The sequence below is a fragment of the Suillus bovinus genome, assembly GCF_016758785.1.
Source record: "Suillus bovinus strain UH-Sbo-P2 chromosome Unknown EDB93scaffold_26, whole genome shotgun sequence".
In the NCBI taxonomy this organism is placed as follows: Eukaryota; Fungi; Basidiomycota; class Agaricomycetes; order Boletales; family Suillaceae; genus Suillus; species Suillus bovinus.
Genome location: NW_024542082.1, coordinates 246,050 through 268,677, shown reverse-complemented (window position 1 = coordinate 268,677; position 22,628 = coordinate 246,050). Strand labels below are relative to the sequence as shown.

At 45.7% G+C, this 22,628-nt stretch overlaps 10 protein-coding genes and 2 non-coding genes across 12 annotated transcripts; 7 read left to right on the top strand and 5 right to left on the bottom strand.

The window, feature by feature from the left end:
- The first annotated feature begins 8 nt into the window (after positions 1-8).
- On the top strand, positions 9-2,398 carry EDB93DRAFT_1320986 (RNA polymerase I-associated factor PAF67-domain-containing protein). The gene is made up of 7 exons (XM_041454925.1): positions 9-276; positions 326-602; positions 652-922; positions 974-1,286; positions 1,342-1,475; positions 1,533-2,028; positions 2,082-2,398. Exons 1-7 carry the CDS (start codon positions 61-63, stop codon positions 2,307-2,309), a joined length of 1,935 nt encoding a protein of 644 aa, XP_041307898.1. The 5' UTR covers positions 9-60; the 3' UTR covers positions 2,310-2,398.
- Positions 2,399-2,450: 52 nt separating this feature from the next.
- Positions 2,451-2,521, bottom strand: EDB93DRAFT_t62. The gene has a single exon. It is a non-coding gene; the product is annotated as a tRNA-Gly (tRNA).
- A 96-nt stretch (positions 2,522-2,617) lies between these two features.
- Positions 2,618-6,486, top strand: EDB93DRAFT_1145164 (glycoside hydrolase family 95 protein). Its single transcript, XM_041449462.1, has 19 exons — positions 2,618-3,076; positions 3,135-3,217; positions 3,282-3,387; positions 3,443-3,478; positions 3,570-3,705; positions 3,756-4,447; positions 4,499-4,504; positions 4,553-4,638; positions 4,698-4,781; positions 4,832-4,892; positions 4,950-4,966; positions 5,017-5,094; positions 5,145-5,253; positions 5,300-5,395; positions 5,446-5,511; positions 5,562-5,623; positions 5,673-5,906; positions 5,954-6,055; positions 6,119-6,486. The coding sequence occupies exons 1-19, from the start codon at positions 2,827-2,829 to the stop codon at positions 6,407-6,409; spliced, it is 2,595 nt and encodes an 864-aa protein (XP_041307897.1). The 5' UTR covers positions 2,618-2,826; the 3' UTR covers positions 6,410-6,486.
- On the top strand, positions 6,484-6,554 carry EDB93DRAFT_t64. The gene has a single exon. It is a non-coding gene; the product is annotated as a tRNA-Gly (tRNA).
- A 2,072-nt stretch (positions 6,555-8,626) lies between these two features.
- EDB93DRAFT_1280455 (kinase-like domain-containing protein) lies at positions 8,627-11,189 on the top strand (the record flags this gene model as incomplete). Its single annotated transcript, XM_041454442.1, has 12 exons — positions 8,627-8,654; positions 8,744-8,827; positions 8,954-9,176; positions 9,230-9,362; positions 9,419-9,764; positions 9,814-9,940; positions 9,990-10,051; positions 10,102-10,143; positions 10,193-10,299; positions 10,355-10,566; positions 10,618-10,660; positions 10,714-11,189. The coding sequence occupies 12 exons, from the start codon at positions 8,627-8,629 to the stop codon at positions 10,891-10,893; spliced, it is 1,587 nt and encodes a 528-aa protein (XP_041307896.1). The 3' UTR covers positions 10,894-11,189.
- Positions 11,190-11,975: 786 nt separating this feature from the next.
- EDB93DRAFT_1103870 (small GTPase) lies at positions 11,976-12,803 on the bottom strand (the record flags this gene model as incomplete). The annotated part of the gene is made up of 4 exons (XM_041447356.1): positions 11,976-12,149; positions 12,201-12,284; positions 12,334-12,542; positions 12,599-12,803. The coding sequence occupies 4 exons, from the start codon at positions 12,801-12,803 to the stop codon at positions 11,976-11,978; spliced, it is 672 nt and encodes a 223-aa protein (XP_041307895.1).
- A 992-nt stretch (positions 12,804-13,795) lies between these two features.
- On the bottom strand, positions 13,796-14,999 carry EDB93DRAFT_382499 (uncharacterized protein). The gene is made up of 2 exons (XM_041456230.1): positions 14,543-14,999; positions 13,796-14,496 (listed from the first exon to the last, which is right to left on the bottom strand). The coding sequence occupies exons 1-2, from the start codon at positions 14,702-14,704 to the stop codon at positions 13,948-13,950; spliced, it is 711 nt and encodes a 236-aa protein (XP_041307894.1). The 5' UTR covers positions 14,705-14,999; the 3' UTR covers positions 13,796-13,947.
- Positions 15,000-15,767: 768 nt separating this feature from the next.
- On the bottom strand, positions 15,768-17,118 carry EDB93DRAFT_1145135 (uncharacterized protein). The gene is made up of 4 exons (XM_041449461.1): positions 16,690-17,118; positions 16,494-16,639; positions 16,248-16,442; positions 15,768-16,192 (listed from the first exon to the last, which is right to left on the bottom strand). Exons 1-4 carry the CDS (start codon positions 16,935-16,937, stop codon positions 16,125-16,127), a joined length of 657 nt encoding a protein of 218 aa, XP_041307893.1. The 5' UTR covers positions 16,938-17,118; the 3' UTR covers positions 15,768-16,124.
- A 236-nt stretch (positions 17,119-17,354) lies between these two features.
- EDB93DRAFT_382423 (Mss4-like protein) lies at positions 17,355-18,349 on the top strand. Its single transcript, XM_041456229.1, has 3 exons — positions 17,355-17,637; positions 17,694-17,832; positions 17,896-18,349. The coding sequence occupies exons 1-3, from the start codon at positions 17,392-17,394 to the stop codon at positions 18,012-18,014; spliced, it is 504 nt and encodes a 167-aa protein (XP_041307892.1). The 5' UTR covers positions 17,355-17,391; the 3' UTR covers positions 18,015-18,349.
- Positions 18,350-18,778: 429 nt separating this feature from the next.
- On the bottom strand, positions 18,779-19,838 carry EDB93DRAFT_1085066 (class I glutamine amidotransferase-like protein; the record flags this gene model as incomplete). The annotated part of the gene is made up of 5 exons (XM_041445879.1): positions 18,779-19,120; positions 19,177-19,310; positions 19,366-19,470; positions 19,532-19,627; positions 19,688-19,838. The coding sequence occupies 5 exons, from the start codon at positions 19,836-19,838 to the stop codon at positions 18,779-18,781; spliced, it is 828 nt and encodes a 275-aa protein (XP_041307891.1).
- A 153-nt stretch (positions 19,839-19,991) lies between these two features.
- EDB93DRAFT_1145125 (uncharacterized protein) lies at positions 19,992-21,402 on the top strand. The gene is made up of 6 exons (XM_041449460.1): positions 19,992-20,118; positions 20,175-20,248; positions 20,298-20,335; positions 20,383-20,467; positions 20,525-20,793; positions 20,848-21,402. The coding sequence occupies exons 1-6, from the start codon at positions 20,049-20,051 to the stop codon at positions 20,912-20,914; spliced, it is 603 nt and encodes a 200-aa protein (XP_041307890.1). The 5' UTR covers positions 19,992-20,048; the 3' UTR covers positions 20,915-21,402.
- Positions 21,403-22,251: 849 nt separating this feature from the next.
- EDB93DRAFT_1084980 (uncharacterized protein) lies at positions 22,252-22,544 on the top strand (the record flags this gene model as incomplete). Its single annotated transcript, XM_041445874.1, has 2 exons — positions 22,252-22,380; positions 22,428-22,544. Coding segments are annotated over 2 exons (246 nt in total), but the record flags the coding sequence as incomplete, so codon positions are not given.
- Positions 22,545-22,628: the final 84 nt, after the last annotated feature.

Here is a 22,628-nt window from a genome sequence, read left to right as displayed (position 1 = left end):
GCAAACCCAAAAGTTTCTGTCTTGCTCACTGTCAAAGGCGTCCTTGAAGCAGAAAAAACTATGGCTCATCAACGCGTTGCATTATGGGCTGCCGAGCCAGATCTTGACGATGACATCAACGATACAGATGTCGACATCCCTATTCCGATGCCCTCGTCAACTAATGAAATGTACGATGACCCAAATCTTCAGCTCGACGAAGGCTCCTTGCAAGCAATGCAACAGCACATCGCGCAGCAAGCTGCATTTGCACAAATTCCGGACGTTGTAAAGCGCGTGAGTATTATATCGATTAGTTCATGATCTTATGTTCAACAACCCGTAGTTTATCGTCCATTTTCACCAAGCTGTCTTGGATAATAACCTCCAGGAGGTAACTCTCGCTTACGAGTCAGGCTGGACTCGCCTTACCGAGAAATACTACGCAAAAACGGAGTGGCCAGAAGCAGAAACTATTGCACCATTGGTCAACGATGATCAGATCTTCCTCATCTTGTATCGTGAACTGTATTACCGACACGTGTACTCAAGACTTCAACCCAACGTCGACGACCGGTTCCACTCATATGAGAATAGCTGCGAGCTCTTTAACTACCTCCTTAGTACGTGCCAAAACGGTATTCCGATCATTCTCTTGATGATATTTGTTAGACTCCGACGGTCCCGTGCCTTTATCCCTCCCTGCAAACTGGTTGTGGGACATTATTGACGAGTTCATCTACCAGTTCCAATCATTCGCTCTTTTCCGCTCGCGTCCTGCGTCAAAAACTGATGATGAACTTGCCATGCTAGGCTCAGAAGGCGGTGCCCAAGCTTGGAGTTCGTATTCCGTGCTTAATGTCTTGTATTCCCTTATCCAAAAGAGTCGCGTGAATGAATGGCTGAAAGCACGTGCAGAGGGGAAAAGTGATGAGGAAATTGAGTATGTCGATTCACTTTAAAGTCTGCTTGTATTGACCAATTCTTCTGCTAGAGAAATAGTTGGTGAATACGGAACGAAGCCTTTGTATCGCATGCTTGGATATTTCTCCATAATCGGCCTTCTGCGCGTGCATGTTCTCCTTGGTGATTTTACGCTTGCCTTGAAGGTCATGGAAAACGTCGGCCTCGGCCAAAAGGCTCCCTTCACCGCGCCTACGGCTGTACACGTGTCTACTGCCTATCATTCTGGTGTATGTTACTTTATGTTACGAAGAATTCCTGATGCAGCTCGTGTTTTCACTGGCGTTCTTACCTGGGTGATGCGTGCGCGGCAATATCACACTCGCAGCTACCAATATGATCAGGTGCGGGCTCCCATGTGCTTATGTTTTTCTGCTGTTTATGCTCACTCCTTGTTAGATTAACAAAACCGCAGATCGGATGTATGCTCTGCTTGCCCTTTGCCATGTGCTTGCGCCGACCAGGCTTGATGACAATGTAATGAATATTGTGCGCGAGCGATACGGTGACCAAATTGGACGTATGGGCCGAGGGTATGTGTCTGACACTACCATCCAAGTGCGGTCACTCACTTTTTTCAATTCATTTAGCGAGGAAGGTCTGTCGACAGTTGAAGAGTTATTCTTGTATGCTTGTCCCAAATTCATTTGTGCCAACTCCCCGCCATATGATGACCCTACTGCGCTCGCTTCGATGCTCATCCCACCCACGCCGACCTCGACATCCTCGCAGAGCCCTAGCGTAGTCCTTGGTGATCCGACCCAGCGACACCTCCGGGCCACGACATCTCATTTCATGTCGCTTACACCAGTCTCGAGCCTTAAGAGTCTCCTGAAGCTCTACACAAGCCTTGATGCAAAGAAGCTTACTGGCTTCCTGGATACATCCGGTGCCGGTGTAGACGAAGAGGAGGTGTTGAGTTGGATGATGGTCATGAAAAACGCTGGACGGTGTGTTGGACGCGTGAATACTGGTGGTACTGCTGCGAATGGCGAGAAGGACAATGATGAAGGACCAAGACCTTCTGAGAGTTTACTTAGTGGCGAGTGGATGTCCATAAGCGACTTGAACTTTGTGATAGACCAGGTTTGTTATCTTATTCATCTCATTCACTTTGGTGAACTCACGAAATCATCTAGAATATGGTCCACATCGCTGAGTCAACGGTTGGCCGGCGATATGCAGGGTGGTTCATTCGTAATTCGGAACATGCAGCGCGCGTACTTGACGGTATCAAAGCATCACCATTACCACCACGTACAGCTCCTCCTCAGGTTCAGAAAAAGAGTGCTGATGTCTCAAAAGGAGAGGGCGCACCGAGGACGACTGGACAGAAGGTTGCATGGGGTGGGGTCAAAGTTGCATAGTGGACTATGTTGCCTTGCTATGTACTTGCTGTGAATCTAAAGATTATCTGCACTGCCGAAGGACTGCAAGTAAGATGGGTGTATTAGTTGCTTGCTGCGATCATAAAAACGAGAAAAATAGCACAAAAATTACAATCACTGTGCATTAAGGGGGAATCGAACCCCCGGCGGGTCGATGGCAACGACCCAGGTTACCACTACCCCATTAATGCGATGTTGTTCTCCGCCGTAATCTGCACTGTGATGAATGTGGCTAAAAATAGCGCAAGCAATTGTGTGACCTTCAACGTGTAACTTTTCACATAGATCTCCAAACACCTCAGGCTGTAATAGATGATTTACTGACCGCGCGTTCCAAAAAAATCGTTCGCTTCTACTGGTGTTTACTGTGCTCATCCTGAGTCTCATGTGCATTGCCCTCTAGCTTTCCTATCATTAGGAAAGGAATTGCGAAATAAACGTCCGGACGAATCTTAGCTGTTCGATCACTTCGCAAGTTTAGAAGTGACTAGCAAAGATGGAGGTCTTTCAAGTCCTTGGGAAATTCTTCTGGGCCTACCTTCTCCAAGCTTCTACGAGTCTTCATGGACTCATCCCATACTCAGTCCAAGGACGCTTACTGAGCGCTTTGGGCATTGTGACATATGTCTCCTCGGTGCCTTCTGCGCCTGCTACCTTTCCGAGTTCTGGTAATGGCCTCTGGTACACCGCACCTGGGACGATATGGGTTCAAGAATTTTTGCCCATCGGGAATGGGTACTTGGGTGGTGAGTAATTTTTGTTCATAGTGACTGTGATCACCAAATGACATCCAAATGTGCACAGCGATGTTACCTGGTGGCACTGGCCAAGAGGTCACACAGCTTAACATTGAGTCCCTGTGGTCGGGAGGTCCCTTCCAGGATCCCGTACGTGTCCCACTCTAAAAGCCTTCCGATGTACAGGATGCCGACGTACTGATCCTTCACATAGTCGTACAATGGGGGCAATCACATGCCTTCCCAGCAATCTAAAATAGCTGTGAAAATGAAGAACATTCGCGAAGCTATTTTTTCTAGCCCTACAGGGACAATCGATAGTACGTATCTAAGTTTTTAGTGTAGTCGCGCAGCTTTCCTCATTCCACTATGAAGATATCGACGAGATCATGACACCTGGTGACACGTATGGTAGGCGGACACAATTTTCTTGAGCGAATTCTCGCATACCCACTATCTATGCTCACCGTTTTCAATGGGTGACCCGCGCATTTTTTAACAGGTTCATACGCCAGCGCAGGACACTTGGTCGCAACTTTGGATTCGACTGGCTCAGTTTCGAATTATGCAAGGTGGTTGGACTTGGACGAAGCGGTATCCCGTACTACCTGGTCTGATGGAAGCACTACTTTTCTCCGGTTTGTCTTTCCTTGCCCGTGTCAAGAAGCTGTCTGAACATCACTCTCAGAGAATCTTTCTGCTCCCACCCTCTTCAAGCATGTGTACAATACCTGAACAGCACGACTTCTCACGTCCTTCCAGCTGTGACTTACGCCTACACTGTTGCCGGGGTCGATGGCCTTCCAGCTCCGAATGTTACCTGCTTGGATGATACTACACTGAGTATCAGGAACTACGTCTCCATCCCTGGCATGCTTTATGAGATTCTCGCGCAGGCGCAGGCACCTGGCGGCTTGGTCTCGTGTTCTACGGTACCTGGGGCATCACCACCTAATGCTACTTTAACTGTCCTTGGTGCATCCGAGGTGTGGATCAGCTGGGTTGGAGGAACGAACTATGACATGACTGCTGGAAACGTAGCTGCTAACTATTCTTTTCAAGGACCAGATCCACACAACAATCTTGTCGCGTTGCTTTCGTCCGCCAATCGTACATCTTATGCCGAGATGCTGAATGGGCACATCAAAGACTATACTTCCCTCGTTTCCCCCTTCTCACTTTCCTTGGGACAGACTCCGGATCTCAATACCCCCACTGATCAAATTCTTGCTAGATACCAAACTTCTGTTGGGGACGCTTACTTGGAATGGGTTCTGTTCAACTATGGAAGATATCTCCTAGCTAGCAGTGCTAGGGGCACCCTGCCTGCAAATTTACAGGGTTTGTGGGCTGATGGGTATTCGAACCCTTGGGGCGCCGGTGAGTGATTTGATGCATATGTTAACTGTGATTCTGACCAACTAATAACAGATTATCGTAAGTACCTTACCTCCATAGAAGAAGGTATCCTTATTTCACGACTAGATTCCAATATCAATATCCAAATGAACTATTGGGCTGCCGAAATGTCTAATCTAGATGTGACTCACTCACTCTTTGACTATATTGAGGTAACTAGAGACCTTACTTGAGCACTTGGCCGAAGCTGACCGTTTTCTCTCTTTTGCAGAATACGTGGGGACCTCGCGGCGCGTACACTGCGCAGGTTCTGTACAACATTAGTGAAGGATTTGTGACACACGGTGAAATGAATGTGCGTCTGCGGACTTGTTCTAGAATTGAATGCATGAACTTTTGCAACAGATCTTTGGCCATACCGGTATGAAACTTGGCGGGAACTCTGCTCAATGGGCCAACTATCCAGGTACCACGACCCTTCTTAGTTTTCTTACTGAATGAGTGCCTATGTTTATGTCCTTAGAATCTAATGCTTGGATGGTATTTATTCTTTGTTGTGTCTGGAGCGAGCTCAATTAGTTCCATTATAGATGATACATGCATGGGATCATTTTGACCACACCAATGATGTACAATGGTGGAAGACACAAGGATGGCCACTAGTCAAGGTGCTCCACTATGGGACTTTGGAAGCCGCGGTTAACTGAATTTTGTACAGTCTGTTGCCAGCTTCCATCTAGAGAAGCTCATCGAGGACTTGCACTTCAATGATTCGACCCTTGTTACCGCACCTTGCAATTCACCAGAGCAGGTCCCTATTACTCTCGGTCAGCTAGACTCTGAAATTTTTTGAATATTGCTGACCATGGCCAGGTTGCGCACATGCTCAGCAGCTGATCTGGCAGCTCTTCAATACAATCGAGAACGGTTTCGAGGCAGCTGGTGATACAGACATTGCATTTCTAGATGGTGGGAAACCGTCTACCATCCGTGTTGCCTTTTACTCATGAAATGCACAGCGGTCATTTCCAAACGCCAGCAGATGGACAAAGGGCTGCGTATCGGACGATGGGGCCAACTGCAAGGTTTTTGTCTTGTCCTCTGTGTATGCACGATATATTGACGCTATATTCAGAGTGGAAAGTCGACATGGATACGCCGGACGACACTCACAGGCATCTTAGTCATCTGATTGGCGTAGGCCCTTGTTTTACATCCATCATCTCGAGCTTACAACCTTCACTAGTTGTACCCCGGTTATGCGATAGCATCTTATTCCCCTGAATTACAAGGTGGTCTTATTGTCAACGGGACTTTCATGCGCTATACCAAAGAACAAATTTTGAATGCTGCGGAAACCAGTTTATTCCATAGAGGCATTGGAAGAGGTCCCGATGCGGATGCAGGATGGGAAAAAGTTTGGAGGGCTGCGGCGTGGGCGCAACTTGCCAACGAGACTGAATTTTACAAAGAACTTACTGTGAGAATTAGCGATTATATCATGCCGCTGATGCTAATCCAGTGCAGCACACCATCGAGAGAAATTTTGCGCCCAACCTGTTTTCCTTGTACACGTTTGATGGAATTTTTCAGATCGATGCGAATTTGGGATATCCTGCCGCTGTTTTGGTAAGATATTGAAGTCATTTTGTGTGGGAAATGTGCAGCTGAACCTCGAATTCAAATCGATAGAATGCACTGCTACAAGCTCCTGACATTGCGAATATCAACGTTCCACTCCATGTTACGCTCCTACCTGCTCTTCCTCCCACGTGGTCCACTGGTGAAATCAAGGGCGCGCGCATACGTGGGGGGGTCGCCCTCGACTTTGCGTGGAATGATGGCAGGCCAGCGACGGCAACCTTTACCGTGGATCAGAACATTGCAGGTAGGGAGAGAGATGTGATAGTGAATTATGGTGGACGGGTCGTAGCACAGTTTAGGACCACTGGAGGATACAGCCAAACCATTTCTTCATTTTAAGAGCACAAAGGATGGATGTGTCATGATGTACTATTATTATAATGATATACGTCATTAGGCGCTTTGTTTCCATCGCATTAATGGGGTAGTGGTAACCTGGGTCGTTGCCATCGACCCGCCGGGGGTTCGATTCCCCCTTAATGCACTTGTAGGATCTTTTTGGATTTCTATTTTTTATTTTTTATTACCGACAATTAAATGTTATGCTAATGCTTACTGCAGTTGTTTGACTCCGCGCATTGCGCAAAGCACGAACTGCACCTGTACATGCTACCTACCCAATGGTGGAACAAGTCAAGCGTAACCCCAAAAATATAATTTGTCTTCCGAATCTGCATCTTCATCACCTGACAGGTCAATTATGCCAAGAACATTAAAATCAGTATGTCTAGGGAACTCGCCATTTCCTTCTTCACGTTGTCGTCAGAGTTCCCACTGACTACGACATTATAGTTCAAGTTGAAATAACGAAAGAGCCAAGAGAATCGATAAGTTCATTGACAAAGTTAGACACGCCCGGCCATTCAATACAATCATGGAACGAAACACGACGTACAGCTCTATGGAAGCTCAGTCATAGTGTACAGGATCTCATTGTGCCTGTGAGTTATGACTTCTCGACAATCAACTAGTCACTCATGTTCTTATTAATTCCTGTCAGGATACCAACTGACCATGAGGTTTTTCTTTCGGAGATGGACATGAAGCATCCATCTACCTCGTACGTTCAGTGCATACAGCTGAGATATCAATGATTCTAATATATAAAAGTTATATATAATACTGGGTGACATCACTTCATGTCACGAGCCCATGCCAACGGAGCTGATCAAACAATGAAAAACTTGCTTGGACAATGCGACATGCAGGCTTTACTGACCTGTATTGCTTCGACTGGATCACGGAGTCTTAATTTTTAAAGACGTGGACCTTAGCCTCGAAGCTACAATATGGCCTTTAGCCATTGGAATCCAACAAGCACTTGTTTGGATGCGACCATCAAACTTATTCAAGCGGATATCTTGTGACACACGATATCACAAATGCACAACGTGGGTAGCACCACACATTGATGCCCTGGACAACCTTTTAGAGCAATGGTTCAGGTGAGGGCTGGGCATCTATCTCGTGACCGAGCTTTCATCGCTTCTCAGGTTCTGGGCTCGATTTCAATTTTTGCGCCATGTGATAGACATCGAGCGGGGAGGCATTTCCCCCCCGTATTCCACATTTCGAAGAAGCTGCTCTCGATCTGAACCCCGCAATAGTTGGTGAGCATTTCTCGGTCCGGATGTGGATTCAATTTCAATGTCAATGTCAGAGAGTCATACTATTTTTGTTACAGATCCGTACTAAATGTACCTACGTGTGGGAAGAGATGACTCTTCTCCTCGACCTGTATCTTACCAGAACGTCACTAGGGGCATTAACGCTCAAGCATTGCACATGTTTCAGGTTGAATGCGCGGGTGCTGCCGAGCTATTAAAGCTCGGCACCACTATGTCGTCATTGATAGACTTGACATGCTCAAGCAAGATTTCGATGGAATTGGACAGCCAAGCTACACGAAAGGACCCTTACGGCCAGTCCGCAACAGTCCTGAAAGCGCATGCGGAGGAGCTTCTCGCTGTAATTCTATTTCACGATGGTTGGCGACATAGAGACTCAACGTGATGGGCCATCTGTTGATGGACGGATCTTATCATCAGACACCCTCGAATATGTAGCAAATGAGCAGATCGGGGACAATGGCGAAGGCTTCGTGCTAAAGGCATCTTACTTTCAGAAGAGTAGTTTGTGTTTGATCATCATAGCTGTTTAGTTGAAAGACACATTGCACACGGGTGCATCGAAATTTTTTACTGTTACGACACTGGTCATAGTTTACATGCCCACATTAAATGATGGCGTGGGGCAATGTTATGATGCATCGATTCCAGGCTGTGCTCACTTGATGAAGGTCATGAGAAGAACAGTAGTATTAATATTGTAAATGCTGTGACGGAGGATATCTAACGGCGACATTGATCATGGTGAATTACTACAAGAAGGCTGTTTACTTCTGAATCTGCTTATGTATAAAGATCTTATCTTGAGCCACATAAGTTACTCATAGGCTACTGGAGTCCCCAGACCGGTCCATCACCGCCCCTACTACGTCTTTTCATCCCTTCTCACAGATCAATTCGTACTTAACCTTGTTTCCTTACATCCAACATGTCCTGGAAACTAGGCACTTCCAAAAGTAAGTTCATGCGCGCCGGACTCCTTTGTTGATCTCCCATCTACCGGTCGCTGTTTTCCATGAGATCTCATATCCTGACTACCACACAGAGTCGAAGGACTCCAAAGAAAATGGCGTCGTCTCACGATCCGTCACACCGATACCGTCGCGGCCGACGACTCCCAAGCCTCCTGGTGCTCTCGACCAGCAAGCTCATCTTCGATCTGGTATGCTCACGATTCGTATCTTCTCCGGTAAGGCCACTGTCCCACCATTGAACAGTACTATTCTAAATACACTATGATGTCACATATATACAGGACGCGGTCTCTCCTTAGCACCTGGCGTGCACGTCCCAGAGGTCATCCAAAAAGCACTAGACAACCCACCTGCACGAAGGTCGAGCAGCAACCGCGAAAGTATGCAAAGAAAGCGATTGTGGTGGCTTCCATATGTTGTTCTCGAGTTCGACAACAATCAAGTTCTGATAGACGCCATGGGCGGAGATCTAGCCAACCCTGTGTGGTCATACCGGGCAGACTTGTGTGTAGTTTATGCGCGATAACTCAGACATCTCTAATTATCTATGTCACTAGTGACGTGTCCCGCACATCGACAATATCAGTCTCGTCATATCTTCGAACCGCTGCCGCGGTACATAGCCAAGAAGATATGGGTAACGACCTACTCATGGCCCGTGTAGATCTTACTCCTGTACTTGACGGACACGTAAGTTCACTTTTTTGAGACCGTGCTTTTCCCTGATTACCGCACTTTGCATTTAGCATGCTTCAGATCAATGGTACATTGCCACCGCTGGCAGTGGCTCATTTCACCTCAAAATCGACTACAGACCAATAAGGAATGAGTCTTTGACTATTGACGCATTTGATCTGTTGAAAGTGATTGGCAAAGGGAGCTTTGGTAAAGTCATGCAAGTGCGCAAAAAAGATACGCAGCGGATATATGCTCTCAAGACGATTCGAAAAGCCCATATCGCGTCACGCCCCGGCGAAATCACACATATATTGGCTGAGCGGACGGTCCTGGCGCTGGTCAACAATCCATTTATCGTCCCACTCAAATTTTCTTTCCAAAATCCTGACAAGTTATACCTCGTAATGTCATTTGGTGAGTATTTTTACCTTTATCAAGTTGGTGACAGCTTATGTCTGCGCAGTAAATGGCGGAGAACTCTTCTATCATTTACAGAGGGAAGGTAAATTTGATCAGGATCGCAGCCGATTTTACGCCGCAGAACTTCTATGTGCACTCGAGCATCTGCACGGATTTAACGTAGTTTACCGGTGCGTTCTTAATGCGGGTAGCTGCGCCATTTCGCTGATGGTCCCATAGCGACCTGAAGCCTGAAAATATACTGCTCGATTACACAGGTCATATCGCTCTTTGTGATTTTGGTAGGTGCATTACAATCTGGGGGTTGATGTGCTGATTGTCGTCCGGTCAGGTCTTTGTAAGCTCAACATGTCAGAGACAGAGAAAACAAACAGTGAGAATGACTTTGATTTCAAATGGAATTATATAACCGGTCGTTATAGCGTTCTGTGGCACACCAGAGTACATTGCTCCAGAGCTACTCGAGAGCCAGGGATACACGAAGACGGTTGACTGGTGGACGCTTGGTGTCTTGCTCTATGAGATGATGGTAGGTCCTTCGAAACACTTGTCTCTGACCATAATTATAATGGTGAAAATCACAGACGGGATTACCCCCTTTCTATGACGAGAATGTCAATGTGATGTATCAACGCATCCTCAGTGACCCACTTCAATTCCCTTCGGATATGCCATCAGAGGCCAGGAGCGTCATGATCGGTCTCCTCCAGCGTGACCCTGCCCGACGCCTGGGGGCAAATGGTGGTGAAGAGATCAAGCGCCATCCTTTCTTCGCCAAATATGTTGACTGGAACAGGCACGTATCTTATCATTCGACTAGTTTTACGTCACTCATGAATTACACTAGGCTCCTCCACAAAAAGATTCAACCTCCGTTCAAGCCAAGTGTTGTGAGTAACTTCGGTCTTTTTCTTCTTTGCTATACCCAGAAATGTGCTTCTAGGAATCCGTACTCGATGTGGCTAACTTTGACCCGGACTTCACTAACGAGGATCCTCAAGACTCCGTTGTTGAGGACTCTGCTCTTTCGTCTACCGTGCAAGAACAGTTTAGGGGATTCACGTACAATCCCGCCAATGAGCACCTTAGCGAGAGCGTCAACTATGGACACGCAATGGGTTAAGCGCCCGCAATGATTATTTATTATTTGTAGTGCACTGGCGCGCTCGAAAGATTTTTTCGTCCCTGTCATGTATTTATACATTCGCATACACTCGTCGTTTTTGTTTTCGTCGTCCGTATGGTTTTGTTGCGCTTTTTCTTTCAAATCAGTGGAGTCAACGGCATGTCAATTTCCTGTATAATACAGGCTTTTCTGTTTGGTGCTTATCTAGTCATAAAAAGTTTATGATAGTACACCACAATAAACTTTTAGCACGAGTAAACTGTTGGACCTAGCCATACATGTTGACAGTGCGAGCAGTAAAGGCTTAGTAATATGGACATGGATGAGTACAGTGTAAAACAGATTTCAAAGGTTTGAGAACCCATTATTATTATTGAATCAGCAACACCAACTCAGATCTGCACTCCATTTAAATATTAATGAGTTTCAACCTGCCTTTCTGCGACTATCCTGTGGTGCATCGAGGAGGATTTAAATAACAAATTACCATACGGAAAAAATTAAGACATGGTGAGTGTGTATTGAGCATGGAAAAAGTACAGGGCACTGCCTCCGGAAATACCAGGACTTAAACGAGTGTAAGAAGGCAGCAGTTCAGGTGAGTTTGGTTCTGTAACTAGGTAAGTGGAAAAATGAGAATGGGGTGATCCAATAACAAGGTAACTTGCGTGGAGGACCAAGGACAAGAGCAGGCGACAGCGTAAATGACAATGGTATTTCCAGGGATTGTGGAGGGAAGCGGTGTGATTTTCGGTGACTGGTGTGATAAGATAAAACGACTGATCAAAAGGAAAGACGAAGGGGAAATGGCTGAACTTGAAGTCTTCCAGTTTCTGCACGTTAAATGATCCGCAAACTGCGTATGTCGGGGCATCTGCATCGAGAATGTTGGTCAAAGTGTGATACAATGGAATGCCTCAAAAGAAGCAGTGCATTGACACAACCTACGCGAACATGGACGTAAACCACCTTTTCGTCAAAACCACGAGACATCACATTACCTTTGTTCGCCTGGTACCCGCAGAATCCAGACCCCCTTCAGTTCCAAAACTTCAGTCGCCCGAGTCAATATTCGATTATTACACATCCACGTATATCAGAATGGGTTCCCCAACGCCCTCAATCTCGGGAATGACGCATTTGAGATCAAATGCCTTGGCGAGCACAATTTTGAAGATCTTTTGAACGTTTATCGACGCAGATGTCGAACAGAAAACCAGCGAAGCATGCATCGCACGAGCGAATCGTTTTGCCTAATCAAATTGATTACGAGATCGCATCATTGAAATGATGTAAAGACGTACCTGCTTGGTAATCTCCTCCTGCTCGTCTCTTGGGAACGTGGCAAACGTATCAAATTTCGTGCCAATGAGAAATGGTATAGCAGTCTGATATAGGCAATAAGCAATAACAATATCCTATCAAATAAGAACAAACCTTGTTGAATCCTCGAGCCTGGCGGTACCACTCCTTCACTGAATTCAGCGTTGACTTTCGAGAAAGATCGAACATGAATAGGATCGCCACAGCATCATTACAGACAAGCGGCAGCATGTTGACGAACTCTCGCTGGCCACCCAAATCCCATATTGAGAATGTGATGGTGGTACGCCGGACAGAAATCGTTTTCTCCATGAAGTTGACACCTGCGGCCCAGATCATTAGGATGACAAGCACAATACGAGAGGTAACGGGTCCTCACCAAGTGTCTGGATATAATCCTCATCAAAGCTGCCTTCTACATACTTGACCATGAGACTCGTCTTGCCAATCTGAGAGTCTCCAACCATCCCAACTTTGATAACTACGCTATTCTTCTCTTCGTTGTTCTCCAGCATTGGATGCGGGTTCTGACCACTAGGACCAGTGATTGAAGATGAAGATGTCGAACTCGTAGGTGGGGACATTGTTGATCAATGTGGAGTGGTTCCAGCAAGCAGGGTTAATTTTGATACTGTGGTGACACAATACGACACTGGAATCAATAGGTAACAAGGTATCAAGTTGAGAGACTGTAAGGTGAATCAAAATAATCGGAAGAACGATAGAAAAGAAAGACGCGTTCTGCCGTGCGCTCGTGAGATGTTCGATAAGCGCCTCGAGTGAGAATTGCAGGCTCACGCTCAGTACTATACACTGAGACGCGAGCGACTCAACTTTTGCGTAGTCGCCCGTCAACAGCCAACGCAGAGAACCAACCGAGAGAATGTGGAAGTTGAAGGATGAAAGTAAACTGCCGTAGTAGCCTTAGGTAACGTGCTGTTTGGTCTCTTGACAAGCGCGGCTGTGTCAGAAGTCTGTTTTCGAACTTGACAAACAGCCTCAAATTTGTTCTGGTAAGCACCCCTGGTACTACTACCGTACTGTACAAGGAGGACTACGGTAGTTTCTTTGTATCAAATGTTCAACTCGTTTCACCTAGGCTGAAACCATCAGTAAAACCTCGAGTCTATTTTTCATTCGGAATTTACATTTATTCTCATGTTTCTTGGTTCGATCGGGTTTCTCAAAGGAACCGTTTATAATTCACAACGACGGAAATTTTTTGAAAAAAAAAAACACTCGCCCTCTTAATTCTATAGCCCTTGTCAGGTATTGACCGGTGAAAACAGTAGTGATAATGGAGCAAAGGGCATCACATTGTCCAATGACCAAGTACGCAAAAGTGGTTGAAAATAGAGTAAACAATGCATGCAAAGTGTGACAAAGTGGTGAAAATAGTAAGAAGGGGCGAAACGTCAAATGCATGGAAACAAGGATTAAATTAGATGAAATGAGAATTAGCGAAATGCGACGGTACAAAGAGATGGGCACAACACAAGATTAAAAAAACTCGTTGCATGCAGCGCGAAATTGAAATCTATATAAAACGATGTTAGTATATTGGTAAGAAAAACTATTGTTCATTACCACAGCATGGCGCGCCGGTCAACGTCCTCTGATTCATCGTCGTCATCGGAGACAAGGTACTTCTTGCGATGCCTGATTTCTTCAATAATTTCCAGGCCATTGATGTCGTGTCCCTCAAGTGATCGCTTTTTTCCGGACAAATCACGTCCCGAATGAGGTGGCACTTGGCTGCCTTGGTCCACTTCTTCCGCTCCTGGAAATTGACCTGACCATTTGATCCTCGTGCCTGATCTTGATGATGAGGCATACTATAACAATCATTCTCCCCATCAGCGCTACCACCGCAATCGCTTTCAACGCAGGTACGTTTGAAATCCTTGAGCGTCTGACCAATGAAGACAGTGATCCGTGCAATATAAACTGGCCAATGGACAGCAGAACAGCTCTCGCGTGAGATAGATGACGGACCACCCCGTACGGTCTATTCGTGATGACCTGGTGTCCTTTGCGAACACTGAGCTCGAATGTGAAAAACTGACCACGGTTGCGAAAACACCGCCAGCGGATGAATGTCCCAATGACAATAAGTGAGGTGCCAAAAAGGAAAGGGGAAGTGACGGGAACGTCTTGAATTGCACGGAGTGAGCCAATTACCGCTTGTAACCCGTTGGGAAAAATGAAAATGTTGGTGTCCATAGCATGTGAGGTAGTGATAGCGAGTTCTGTAAAAGCAATAGTCCATGAAATTGCCTGATAGTTTCGTTAGAGCTGATCTTGAAAATAAATGATCAGCTACCTTTGTAATCGGTAGACCGTAGTCAGCATCTTGAAGAAGAATCCACTCAATGAATTTATTATGGGCATCATGGTCACCCGTGGGGATAGGGGGAGGCGTGAATGTTACGTGCATCGCAATAGGAGGCGAGAGAATGAGTAGTATTTTGAGAAGGGACTCCATCTTTCTGAAGAACGCTCTACCTTCGCAAACGCTTTTATTCGTTGGCGTCGCGTCAAGGGTTGAAGTTCAGATACTCAATCCTCGTGCAATTACGAGGTAGAAGATGTGAACTGGGAATTTCTTAGAGAATCCAGAAGATAAGTTCATGAAGACTTGCAAAAACTGATCATTATGTCGATGCCACTGATGCACTGGCAGGGAACCATCCCAAACCCAGCGGGGAAGACACCATAGCACGAATCACCGCGTTGCTCGCGTCGTCCTAAATAGTTGATCATAAAGCGGCTTCTGTATCCATGGTTCAGATTGGTAGTAAGAAAGAGAAACACTTAGTACCGGTCGGAGAATCTGAGATTTCCATATCTATGCAGTGATATCATCTTATCACTGCCACGTTGCTTGCGTGCAGAGATTGAAGTGGTAGATAGCTGAACTTGAAGATGGGAACAGTCATCATACCCTTCACAATCTTCCCGCAGAGCAGAGGACTGTGACCACCCCCAGTCGTAATCTTCATAATTTGAGTCGAGTACGCCAATTCAAGACACGAACCCGTATCCCTTAGTTCAAAGCTGCTAAGACATCCAATGTTTACTGTCGGCATGCCAGCCGACAAATAACTGAGAAAAAATGAAGGGAGAAAGTCCGAGGCATCCTGGTACCATGTTTGAAAGCGGATGTGTTGCATGTGTGTAGATATGATTAAGTCACAGCACATGAGGTTCGATGGAAGAGGCAAGGAAATGGTCCATCATCAACTTGATCGGCATGTTTGCATCATGATGCATGAGTTTAACGGGCCTGTGTATCCGAAACAGACTCAAATTTGGAGCATTTCAATTGCAAGAGTATAGAAAATCGATCACTTACGATAGTGATTGATTGATACGGCTACCAGCGACACCCATTCAGGATGCTAGCTATGCAACGAGGACGCAGGTAGTGGATGTGTACTCTGAATATTGACGATTATCCTAAGGTCAGTATGTAGTAGTTGTTTCAAGTTTGCCGCAGGAGCGTGTACTAGTAGTGGCGTGAGAAGAAAGGTAAAACCCGGGTCCTCCAACTTGATACACGAGTCACATATAGTCATTTCTTCTAAGAGTTAATCTCTAGGATCAGAGCAAGGTCTGTCTTCACGGAATGCCCAATGTTACTTGCTATAAGATTATCTTGGTAGACACCCTCATTAACACCTAGAGTTATAGGTTTTCTATCGTACATTGTATCCTGTAGCTTATGATGAGCAGTTGCATTTTGACATTAATATTGTCCTTGACAAGTCCGTCAACACTAGGTCTGAGCGAGCGATATGAGAAAAATATTAACACAAAGGTATAATACTGCCAGCAGATAGAAAGTCCCTTTCAATAAGTCTCACCGTAGGTAGGATGTGCGCGATACATGAATATAGCCCTCATCAGGTCTTGAACACTACAATGAGGATGAGGAGTATTAGTATGAGAAGAGCAATTGTGACTGTAGAGCCTAAGGCCAATAAATGAGCATTGAACGTCCGCAGGTCATCATTGATAGGAGTTACCATTTCGTTTCGCGCCTTGAGCAACACGTTCAAGCTTGCGTCTCGCATTGGACATGCGGGCACCGGTACCGTCGAGCTCAGTGTCTAGGGCATCAAGAAGTCCTGTGTGTACCTCGAGTTCGTCGCCTATCTGGAGTGAAATGTGATGCTGTCGACCAATTGAAGAAGAAAGGTGGTCAAGGTGAGCATCTTGCGCTATTAAATTAAATATTAAAAATCGTTTTTGGTGGCGAGCTTGAGCTTTACCATCCATCATCTGCCTCTGTTGCATCAAAATTCCATTTTCATCTGTATCCGGCGAGGGATCGTCGGTGTATGGTTGGTAGATTGTCTCAGGACTTGGAACGCGTTCAGGTAGAGGTGGGGGTGACGGTGGCATCGGAGGGGGTATACTTGTGTAAGATTTGAGAAAACATTTTTTATCATGGAAGACACAACACACGTGTGTAGCCCAGCCTTCTCTGCTTCTTCCCCAAACATACCGCACAGCCGTTCGTAGTGTGCTCTAAGATTTTCTGCAGCCTCATCATCGGAAGTGGAGCGAAGGGTCATGACCCCATCCCTAATCTTTTGTAAATTGGTTGATATTGTTTGCAGATGTAAAGTGGGGTGGGAGGCCTGGAGGCGCTGCCGTTCGAGCAGGAGAGAAAGTGTTGAGGTAGCGAGAGATGTCAGTTTCGCAGAGGACATGGTTTGTGTACAGAGGTGGGACTCCAGGGCCCCTCTAGCGGAGTGTATGAATGGGTGTTGAAAAGGAAGAAAGACTTTGAAGGAGCTCTCTGAGACTCTGAGAGCTGTCGATATTACAAAGTTTCGCAGCTGCGCGGGAGTCGGGCAACTTGCCGAGGGCCTGCCCGCCGCCGCAGGTCACATGTCACATCACGTGAAATAAAAACGCGTTGAAGGCTGAAACTTCCTGCGCATCTCAGCTTCATAAATTTAAGAAACAAAAAACCATATAAATTAGCAAAACACATAAAAATGGAATAAAAGCGACGGCCTGGCCAATTAAGCATAATTTTATTAGCAGCATCTTATCTTATCTTATCTTATCTTATCAATGATCAGGTGATCATATAATAACTCGGCATTTTTCAAATCTCTACCAAGGTTCAGCTACTTAGTACCACGACACGCAATCATCATGTCAAATCAGTCTCTACCTCCCGGTGCTCTGGAAGCATTGAAACGCCCTTCGAATGTTGGAGACCGCTCCACAATTCGCAAACTATCTGATTTCAATGAAGGCATACTTGCGGTTGTTACGTCGCGCAATATTGATCTTGGAGAATTAACACACAAATTCGACCTTCTCTGTCCCCGTAACGGATGCGGTAGCGTAATATTGAAAGCGGGTGTCGGCCGATGGGTGGAGCATGATGGTGTCGAGGTCCGACTCGTTTCTGATTAATCCATACAATCGACGTCACTCAGTGATGTCGTTAGCTCGATAACGAAAAGGGGCCTCTTCACCCAGACCTGCCAGCATTGCCAACTACACCTGGGACTGCGCAATGGTGGCTGGTGAGTCCGAATATGATGGAATTTGAGAACATTGGCTTTACAAGGCCTGTCCAGCAAGATGGTCAGTATCTGTATATCACTGGTTTCCATTTATTCGCGTGCCCTGCTGACGGAATGCTAGCAGCTGCAGCAAAAAAGCTCAAGTTCCTGATCTGCGCAGAGTGTGACCTTGGTCCATTGGGGTGGTGCGAAGAAGGGGGCAGTGAATTCTGGCTAGCTTGCTCGCGGGTGGGATATCGCTGAGTCACATTGATTTGGGGCTGCGCCAGCTACAAAATAACAACTACATGTATAGTAACAAACTGGACTCGAATTCTAGGTGGCACCCTTGAATATTACTGTGCTCAAATCTGTCTGAGTCGCTCAAGAGACCCCAATGAGATGGGTTTGGGCATGAATGTATCTATTGAACTTCTCGAGCGGTTCCATGGAATCATGACGCATATCACATTGATAGTTGTTCGAAGTTCGAAGCTAAATTCTCGTCTGTCTCAGGTCCTTACCCCATGTCCCCGTTGCACTAACGATCGCATTATATCATGGTTCTTTGATCGAGCCCAAGTATGTCAATTAGATAGGGGGGGCAAGCACATCAGCGCTTGGCCTTAGTTCGATACCTATGTCTCTTCGTATTTTCAACCAAGTTTTCGTCATAGACCAACCTCCAATACTCCTTCGCCATACCATACTACATGTACTATCTACATCAGGCTAGCTTAGACTGAGGACAATAAGTCTTCATTACCCACGGCCCCTTTGTATCATAACACGAATAGTTGTAAAGAATAAGTCCTCAGATCTGTGAACTGGCTATGATGAGATATATCCAAATGAATAGCGTAAATGACAAGCAGATATGAGCTTCCCAAGCAAGCTGAACCTGTACAGGCCTGGAGTTTCCGATACATTCCGTTACACCTGCCAGTGATGGCTTCAGGATAGACTCGTGAGCAGTCTGACCATATGCGTCAATTTCTGGTCACGAGCCTAGCTTCAGGATACATTGCTCATTCTACTCCCATAATACCCCATATGGCCTTTCCAATGATCGCAACTCCATCATTCTGATTGCCTGCACGACTCTCACCGTCACAAACAAGTTCAGGGCCCAGAAGCTCTCGCCGCATGTGAAGAAGTAGACGCATTATGGACTCCGTGAATTCGGGGTGGCCTTGACTGGTGAGGATATGAATGTCGGTCAGGCAGAAATTTGAGTGCGGTGCATCCTTTTGGGAGTCTGGCTCGGAAAAGAGAACCATCCCGTGATTCGGCGATTGGCTAGATGAAGCGAGAACATGGAATGATGGCGGCTTGGTGGGAACATGGTCGCGATTCATTAGATGAATGTTCTCGAAAAAGAGAATAAGTACGGTAGCAATAGAAAATAAAGATATCTAACCAATACGCCTGATTCGACGCCGTACACTCTCTTTCCGAGCTCAGTCAATTGAAGCTTCGTCGCAGAAACTTCGAAACGAGTATTGCGAACACATGTCCCGCCCATGGCAAGCGCGACGATCTGATGTCCAAAGCATATGCCTGTTAAACGATTGTCAGTACTTGTGGAATGTATGAAATGTAAGCTTTCATTGACCAAAAATCTTTATCTGTGGTTTCTCTGTCGCGACAAACCTCACATACTCAATCAACTTTTTCATCCATTCTCTACCTGGCTGTTCGTATTCGTGGGCAGTAGATGCTGCACATGACAGGAGCAAGATTCATACTCATGGCATGAGCATGCGTATGTCTCTACGCACCAGAGCCGGTGATTAGTATTGCATTGTATTCATCCTCTCTAGGGTAAATCTGCGCGCGCACGTCGAAAGGCTCAAGTGTGAACGTCGTTTGCGAGTCTGTTTCAGTGATGTGAGATTGAGCCTTGTAGCAGATTCGTAAATAAATGTCCGACTAACCAGCTGGATGAATCTCATTAATGGGCTTCAGTGATTCTTCTAGCAAGGCTCCGAAAATCCTTGTATAGTCCCCGTGCTGCTCCCGAATGGTATCAACAGGTACATCGCATATGAGCAGTGCAATGCGGCGACGTGTTCCCTGCTGATACATCGCAAAAACAAAGGGAACAGGTTAAGTGCAGCCAGCTGATAGGAAGTATTTGACTAGTAGTAATCACAGCCCGTTGGGATGGACCGCTTCGGTCCGGGCTCTACCCGGATTCCGATCGGCAAAACGAACACTGCCACCGACAGCGCATTAAAGCTTTCACGTCAATCCGTTTCGAAGTTCTCGCAGCATCGTCATCCGTGGTTTCTTTCAATGAGCGAGGTCGTAAACGCTATCGTTGCTTTTGCAGTTATCGTCATTATATTCCGATGGGCAACTTCATGTAAGTGACGAGCTATCGATTCTACTAATATCTACGCTTCTAACAAGTTTCTTCAGCAGCCAGCGACTCTTCCAGCAGGTCAGCATCTTCAGCTCTTGGCTTCAGGCCAAAGAATGTGACGCAGGAAATGGTTGGTCTGAAACTTTTTACGTTGAGTCATTATGCTGAATCCCTCGCAGGTCAATCAGATACATTCCATGTTTCCGACCATACCACAGTATGTTGATACCTTACCGCCGGATTATTGGCTTACCATTGTCACAGAGATAACATCCGTTATGACTTGCTGAGGACAGGGAGCGTCGAGATTACCTCAAATAAAATTCTCGAGCGTGGATATCTTGATGCGGTGTGTAGATATCTCACTTGATATAACTCTCATGGATTCAAGCATTCTCTTTTGTAGCCTCCTCCAGCATATTTCACTGTTTATTCTCGTGCAGAGGTTTCCCCACAACTCCGGCAAATTGCTCCTCAAGGGCAATCGACAAGTTTAGCACCAACCCCGAAAGAAAATCTTATATCCCGTTACAAGCTACAAGACCGAGCACTATCTTCCACTTTCTCACCTGAAGATCATCCTGACACCGGTAAAGCCAACTGGGAGGACACGTCGGAGAAGCGTGAGGCTAGTTTGCAGGAAAGGAAAGCACGAATGATTTTGGCCGCCAGACAGTTCGTCTCTATCCTTGAGTCAATTCCTTTGGCTAATTAATCAATCATCCTCAGGCGACTGCTGGCACAACAGACTCAGAAAGAAGAGACAGGCGCGGCATCAGGGTCTTCGTCACACTGAACATATCATGGAACAATATGTCCTTGCAGCAATGATTCGGATGCCCTGACTTCTTGCATAATAAGCGTTACTAAATGCTCTGTACTTATTGTTGTCGTCTTGCTCATACATCTCATGTCTCAACATCCTGGACGGACCATCATCATTTGCAATTCTTTCCTTTGCAGGTCCGACAACAATGTGATATAATTCCTGTTCATCCACTGTCTTTTAAAGCTATACTAGCACGATCAGTCAGAATGCTGAGTTGTCAAAGTCTCAGTGGTTTGGGCGCCACTGCTGGTGAGTAATAGTGCCTGATACATCTGATTAACCCACAAAAAGTTATCTCTTAGCTGCTTACGACTGCATCATGTGGTACGACAACCATGTTTATCTCATAACCTTGTCGATGGCTGACGATATATTGTCTTGCGGTCCGAGAAAACTAGATATATTAAAATCATACCATACCATACCTGCTTGAATGGGTAATAGCCAACGTTCGCTGCTAATGAGTTATGAGCGCTAAACTTCACTCTATGTCTTGGACTTCCTAAGTCACAAGGAACACCCGGTTCATTCAAGTTATAGATTATTTTATTCAGAACCGCGCGAGACACAAAGGCAACTTTAGGTAAGCTAAGTAAAAATATAGGCAAGATGACATCATTTTGGGGAAAGGAGTCCCTCTGGGACTCATTTGACTAAGGCAAGAAAAACAGACCCTACAAAATCAAAGGAACAAGTATGAGCAGAGTTTCCTGACTATTCACAGCCAATGAAGGCATCATTTTTCAAAAAAAAAAAATACCCCATCTAATATTCCTCCAATGTGTATACTGTGTCCTTCAAGTGGCTCTATGCTAGTCATGTTGCAATGCAATCTAGGCAACTCAGGGATGCTGATTAAGTTAAGGAATGAAAACCAGTATGGTGGCACCAACTGAGAAGAGCAGCAGATGGTGTTGCAGGTGATAATGTCATTATGATGTATCAATTACCTGTCATTGTAGTGGAAGGGTAGTATATATCTACACCTATAAACCATAGGCATAGACTTATGATGTATCAATGATATATCACTTGTCCCCCACTGTCAGTAACCAATAGAGCATGATACATCACCTGCAGCAACTTTCCAAATCTTGCAACATTACCAGATTCTCTCTTTTGAGTCCAAGGCCTCTGCATATGGGTTCTATCACTCACTGGTTCACATATCCAACAATACAGGTTTGCTTAAGAAGGTTTGTGATTGTCTACTCTGAATTTCTGATCTTGCATGAACTAAAGTGCCTCCAATTCAGGATTGCTAGGAATCCTTCATGTGTATGGTTTGCAAGTGGTGAGACCTAAAGATGCTGAAACAGTTTGGTCATGGTTACAATCCAGCTGGCATGAGTGGTATTAAAGAGGGTGAATGTGCTGTCCTCTGTCTGGCTTGCCCACAACCTGGCAAAAACCTGCCCTTAGACTGGAAAGAAGTGCTGAAAGCCAAACAGTAAGCTTCTTCATATTTGAACCAGATTAGGTGTTAATCAGGCTTAGATGGCTATATTTATTATTTATAGCTATTGATGTCAATTTTCGCTTGAAAAGGCAGGCTATTTTTACTGATGAAGTAGACCCAAGCTTCTCAATGGGATGATTATACTTTGTAGAAGAGAAGAAATTCAAAACCCATCTTAAGGAACATTTGTCTGAGATGCAGGAGGTATGGGCACAGTCACTG

What these genes read in the sequence shown, in the direction of transcription:
- EDB93DRAFT_1320986 (XM_041454925.1), top strand. Translation starts at nt 61, where the DNA reads ATGGCTCATCAACGCGTTGCATTATGGGCTGCCGAGCCAGATCTTGAC. An exon ending in TTCCGGACGTTGTAAAGCGC is followed by an intron (nt 277 to 325) that starts GTGAGTATTATA and finishes AACAACCCGTAG; the next exon opens with TTTATCGTCCATTTTCACCA. An exon ending in TGAACTTTGTGATAGACCAG is followed by an intron (nt 2,029 to 2,081) that starts GTTTGTTATCTT and finishes GAAATCATCTAG; the next exon opens with AATATGGTCCACATCGCTGA.
- EDB93DRAFT_1145164 (XM_041449462.1), top strand. Translation starts at nt 2,827, where the DNA reads ATGGAGGTCTTTCAAGTCCTTGGGAAATTCTTCTGGGCCTACCTTCTC. An exon ending in TGACACACGGTGAAATGAAT is followed by an intron (nt 4,782 to 4,831) that starts GTGCGTCTGCGG and finishes CTTTTGCAACAG; the next exon opens with ATCTTTGGCCATACCGGTAT. An exon ending in GATATCCTGCCGCTGTTTTG is followed by an intron (nt 6,056 to 6,118) that starts GTAAGATATTGA and finishes TCAAATCGATAG; the next exon opens with AATGCACTGCTACAAGCTCC.
- EDB93DRAFT_382499 (XM_041456230.1), bottom strand. Translation starts at nt 14,704, where the DNA reads ATGGAGTCCCTTCTCAAAATACTACTCATTCTCTCGCCTCCTATTGCG. An exon ending in ACGGTCTACCGATTACAAAG is followed by an intron (nt 14,497 to 14,542) that starts GTAGCTGATCAT and finishes CGAAACTATCAG; the next exon opens with GCAATTTCATGGACTATTGC.
- EDB93DRAFT_1145135 (XM_041449461.1), bottom strand. Translation starts at nt 16,937, where the DNA reads ATGTCCTCTGCGAAACTGACATCTCTCGCTACCTCAACACTTTCTCTC. An exon ending in ACAGAGGCAGATGATGGATG is followed by an intron (nt 16,443 to 16,493) that starts GTAAAGCTCAAG and finishes TTAATTTAATAG; the next exon opens with CGCAAGATGCTCACCTTGAC. An exon ending in TCAAGGCGCGAAACGAAATG is followed by an intron (nt 16,193 to 16,247) that starts GTAACTCCTATC and finishes TATTGGCCTTAG; the next exon opens with GCTCTACAGTCACAATTGCT.
- EDB93DRAFT_382423 (XM_041456229.1), top strand. Translation starts at nt 17,392, where the DNA reads ATGTCAAATCAGTCTCTACCTCCCGGTGCTCTGGAAGCATTGAAACGC. An exon ending in TGGAGCATGATGGTGTCGAG is followed by an intron (nt 17,638 to 17,693) that starts GTCCGACTCGTT and finishes TGATGTCGTTAG; the next exon opens with CTCGATAACGAAAAGGGGCC. An exon ending in AAGGCCTGTCCAGCAAGATG is followed by an intron (nt 17,833 to 17,895) that starts GTCAGTATCTGT and finishes GAATGCTAGCAG; the next exon opens with CTGCAGCAAAAAAGCTCAAG.
- EDB93DRAFT_1145125 (XM_041449460.1), top strand. Translation starts at nt 20,049, where the DNA reads ATGAGCGAGGTCGTAAACGCTATCGTTGCTTTTGCAGTTATCGTCATT. An exon ending in AGAATGTGACGCAGGAAATG is followed by an intron (nt 20,249 to 20,297) that starts GTTGGTCTGAAA and finishes AATCCCTCGCAG; the next exon opens with GTCAATCAGATACATTCCAT. An exon ending in ATGATTTTGGCCGCCAGACA is followed by an intron (nt 20,794 to 20,847) that starts GTTCGTCTCTAT and finishes AATCATCCTCAG; the next exon opens with GCGACTGCTGGCACAACAGA.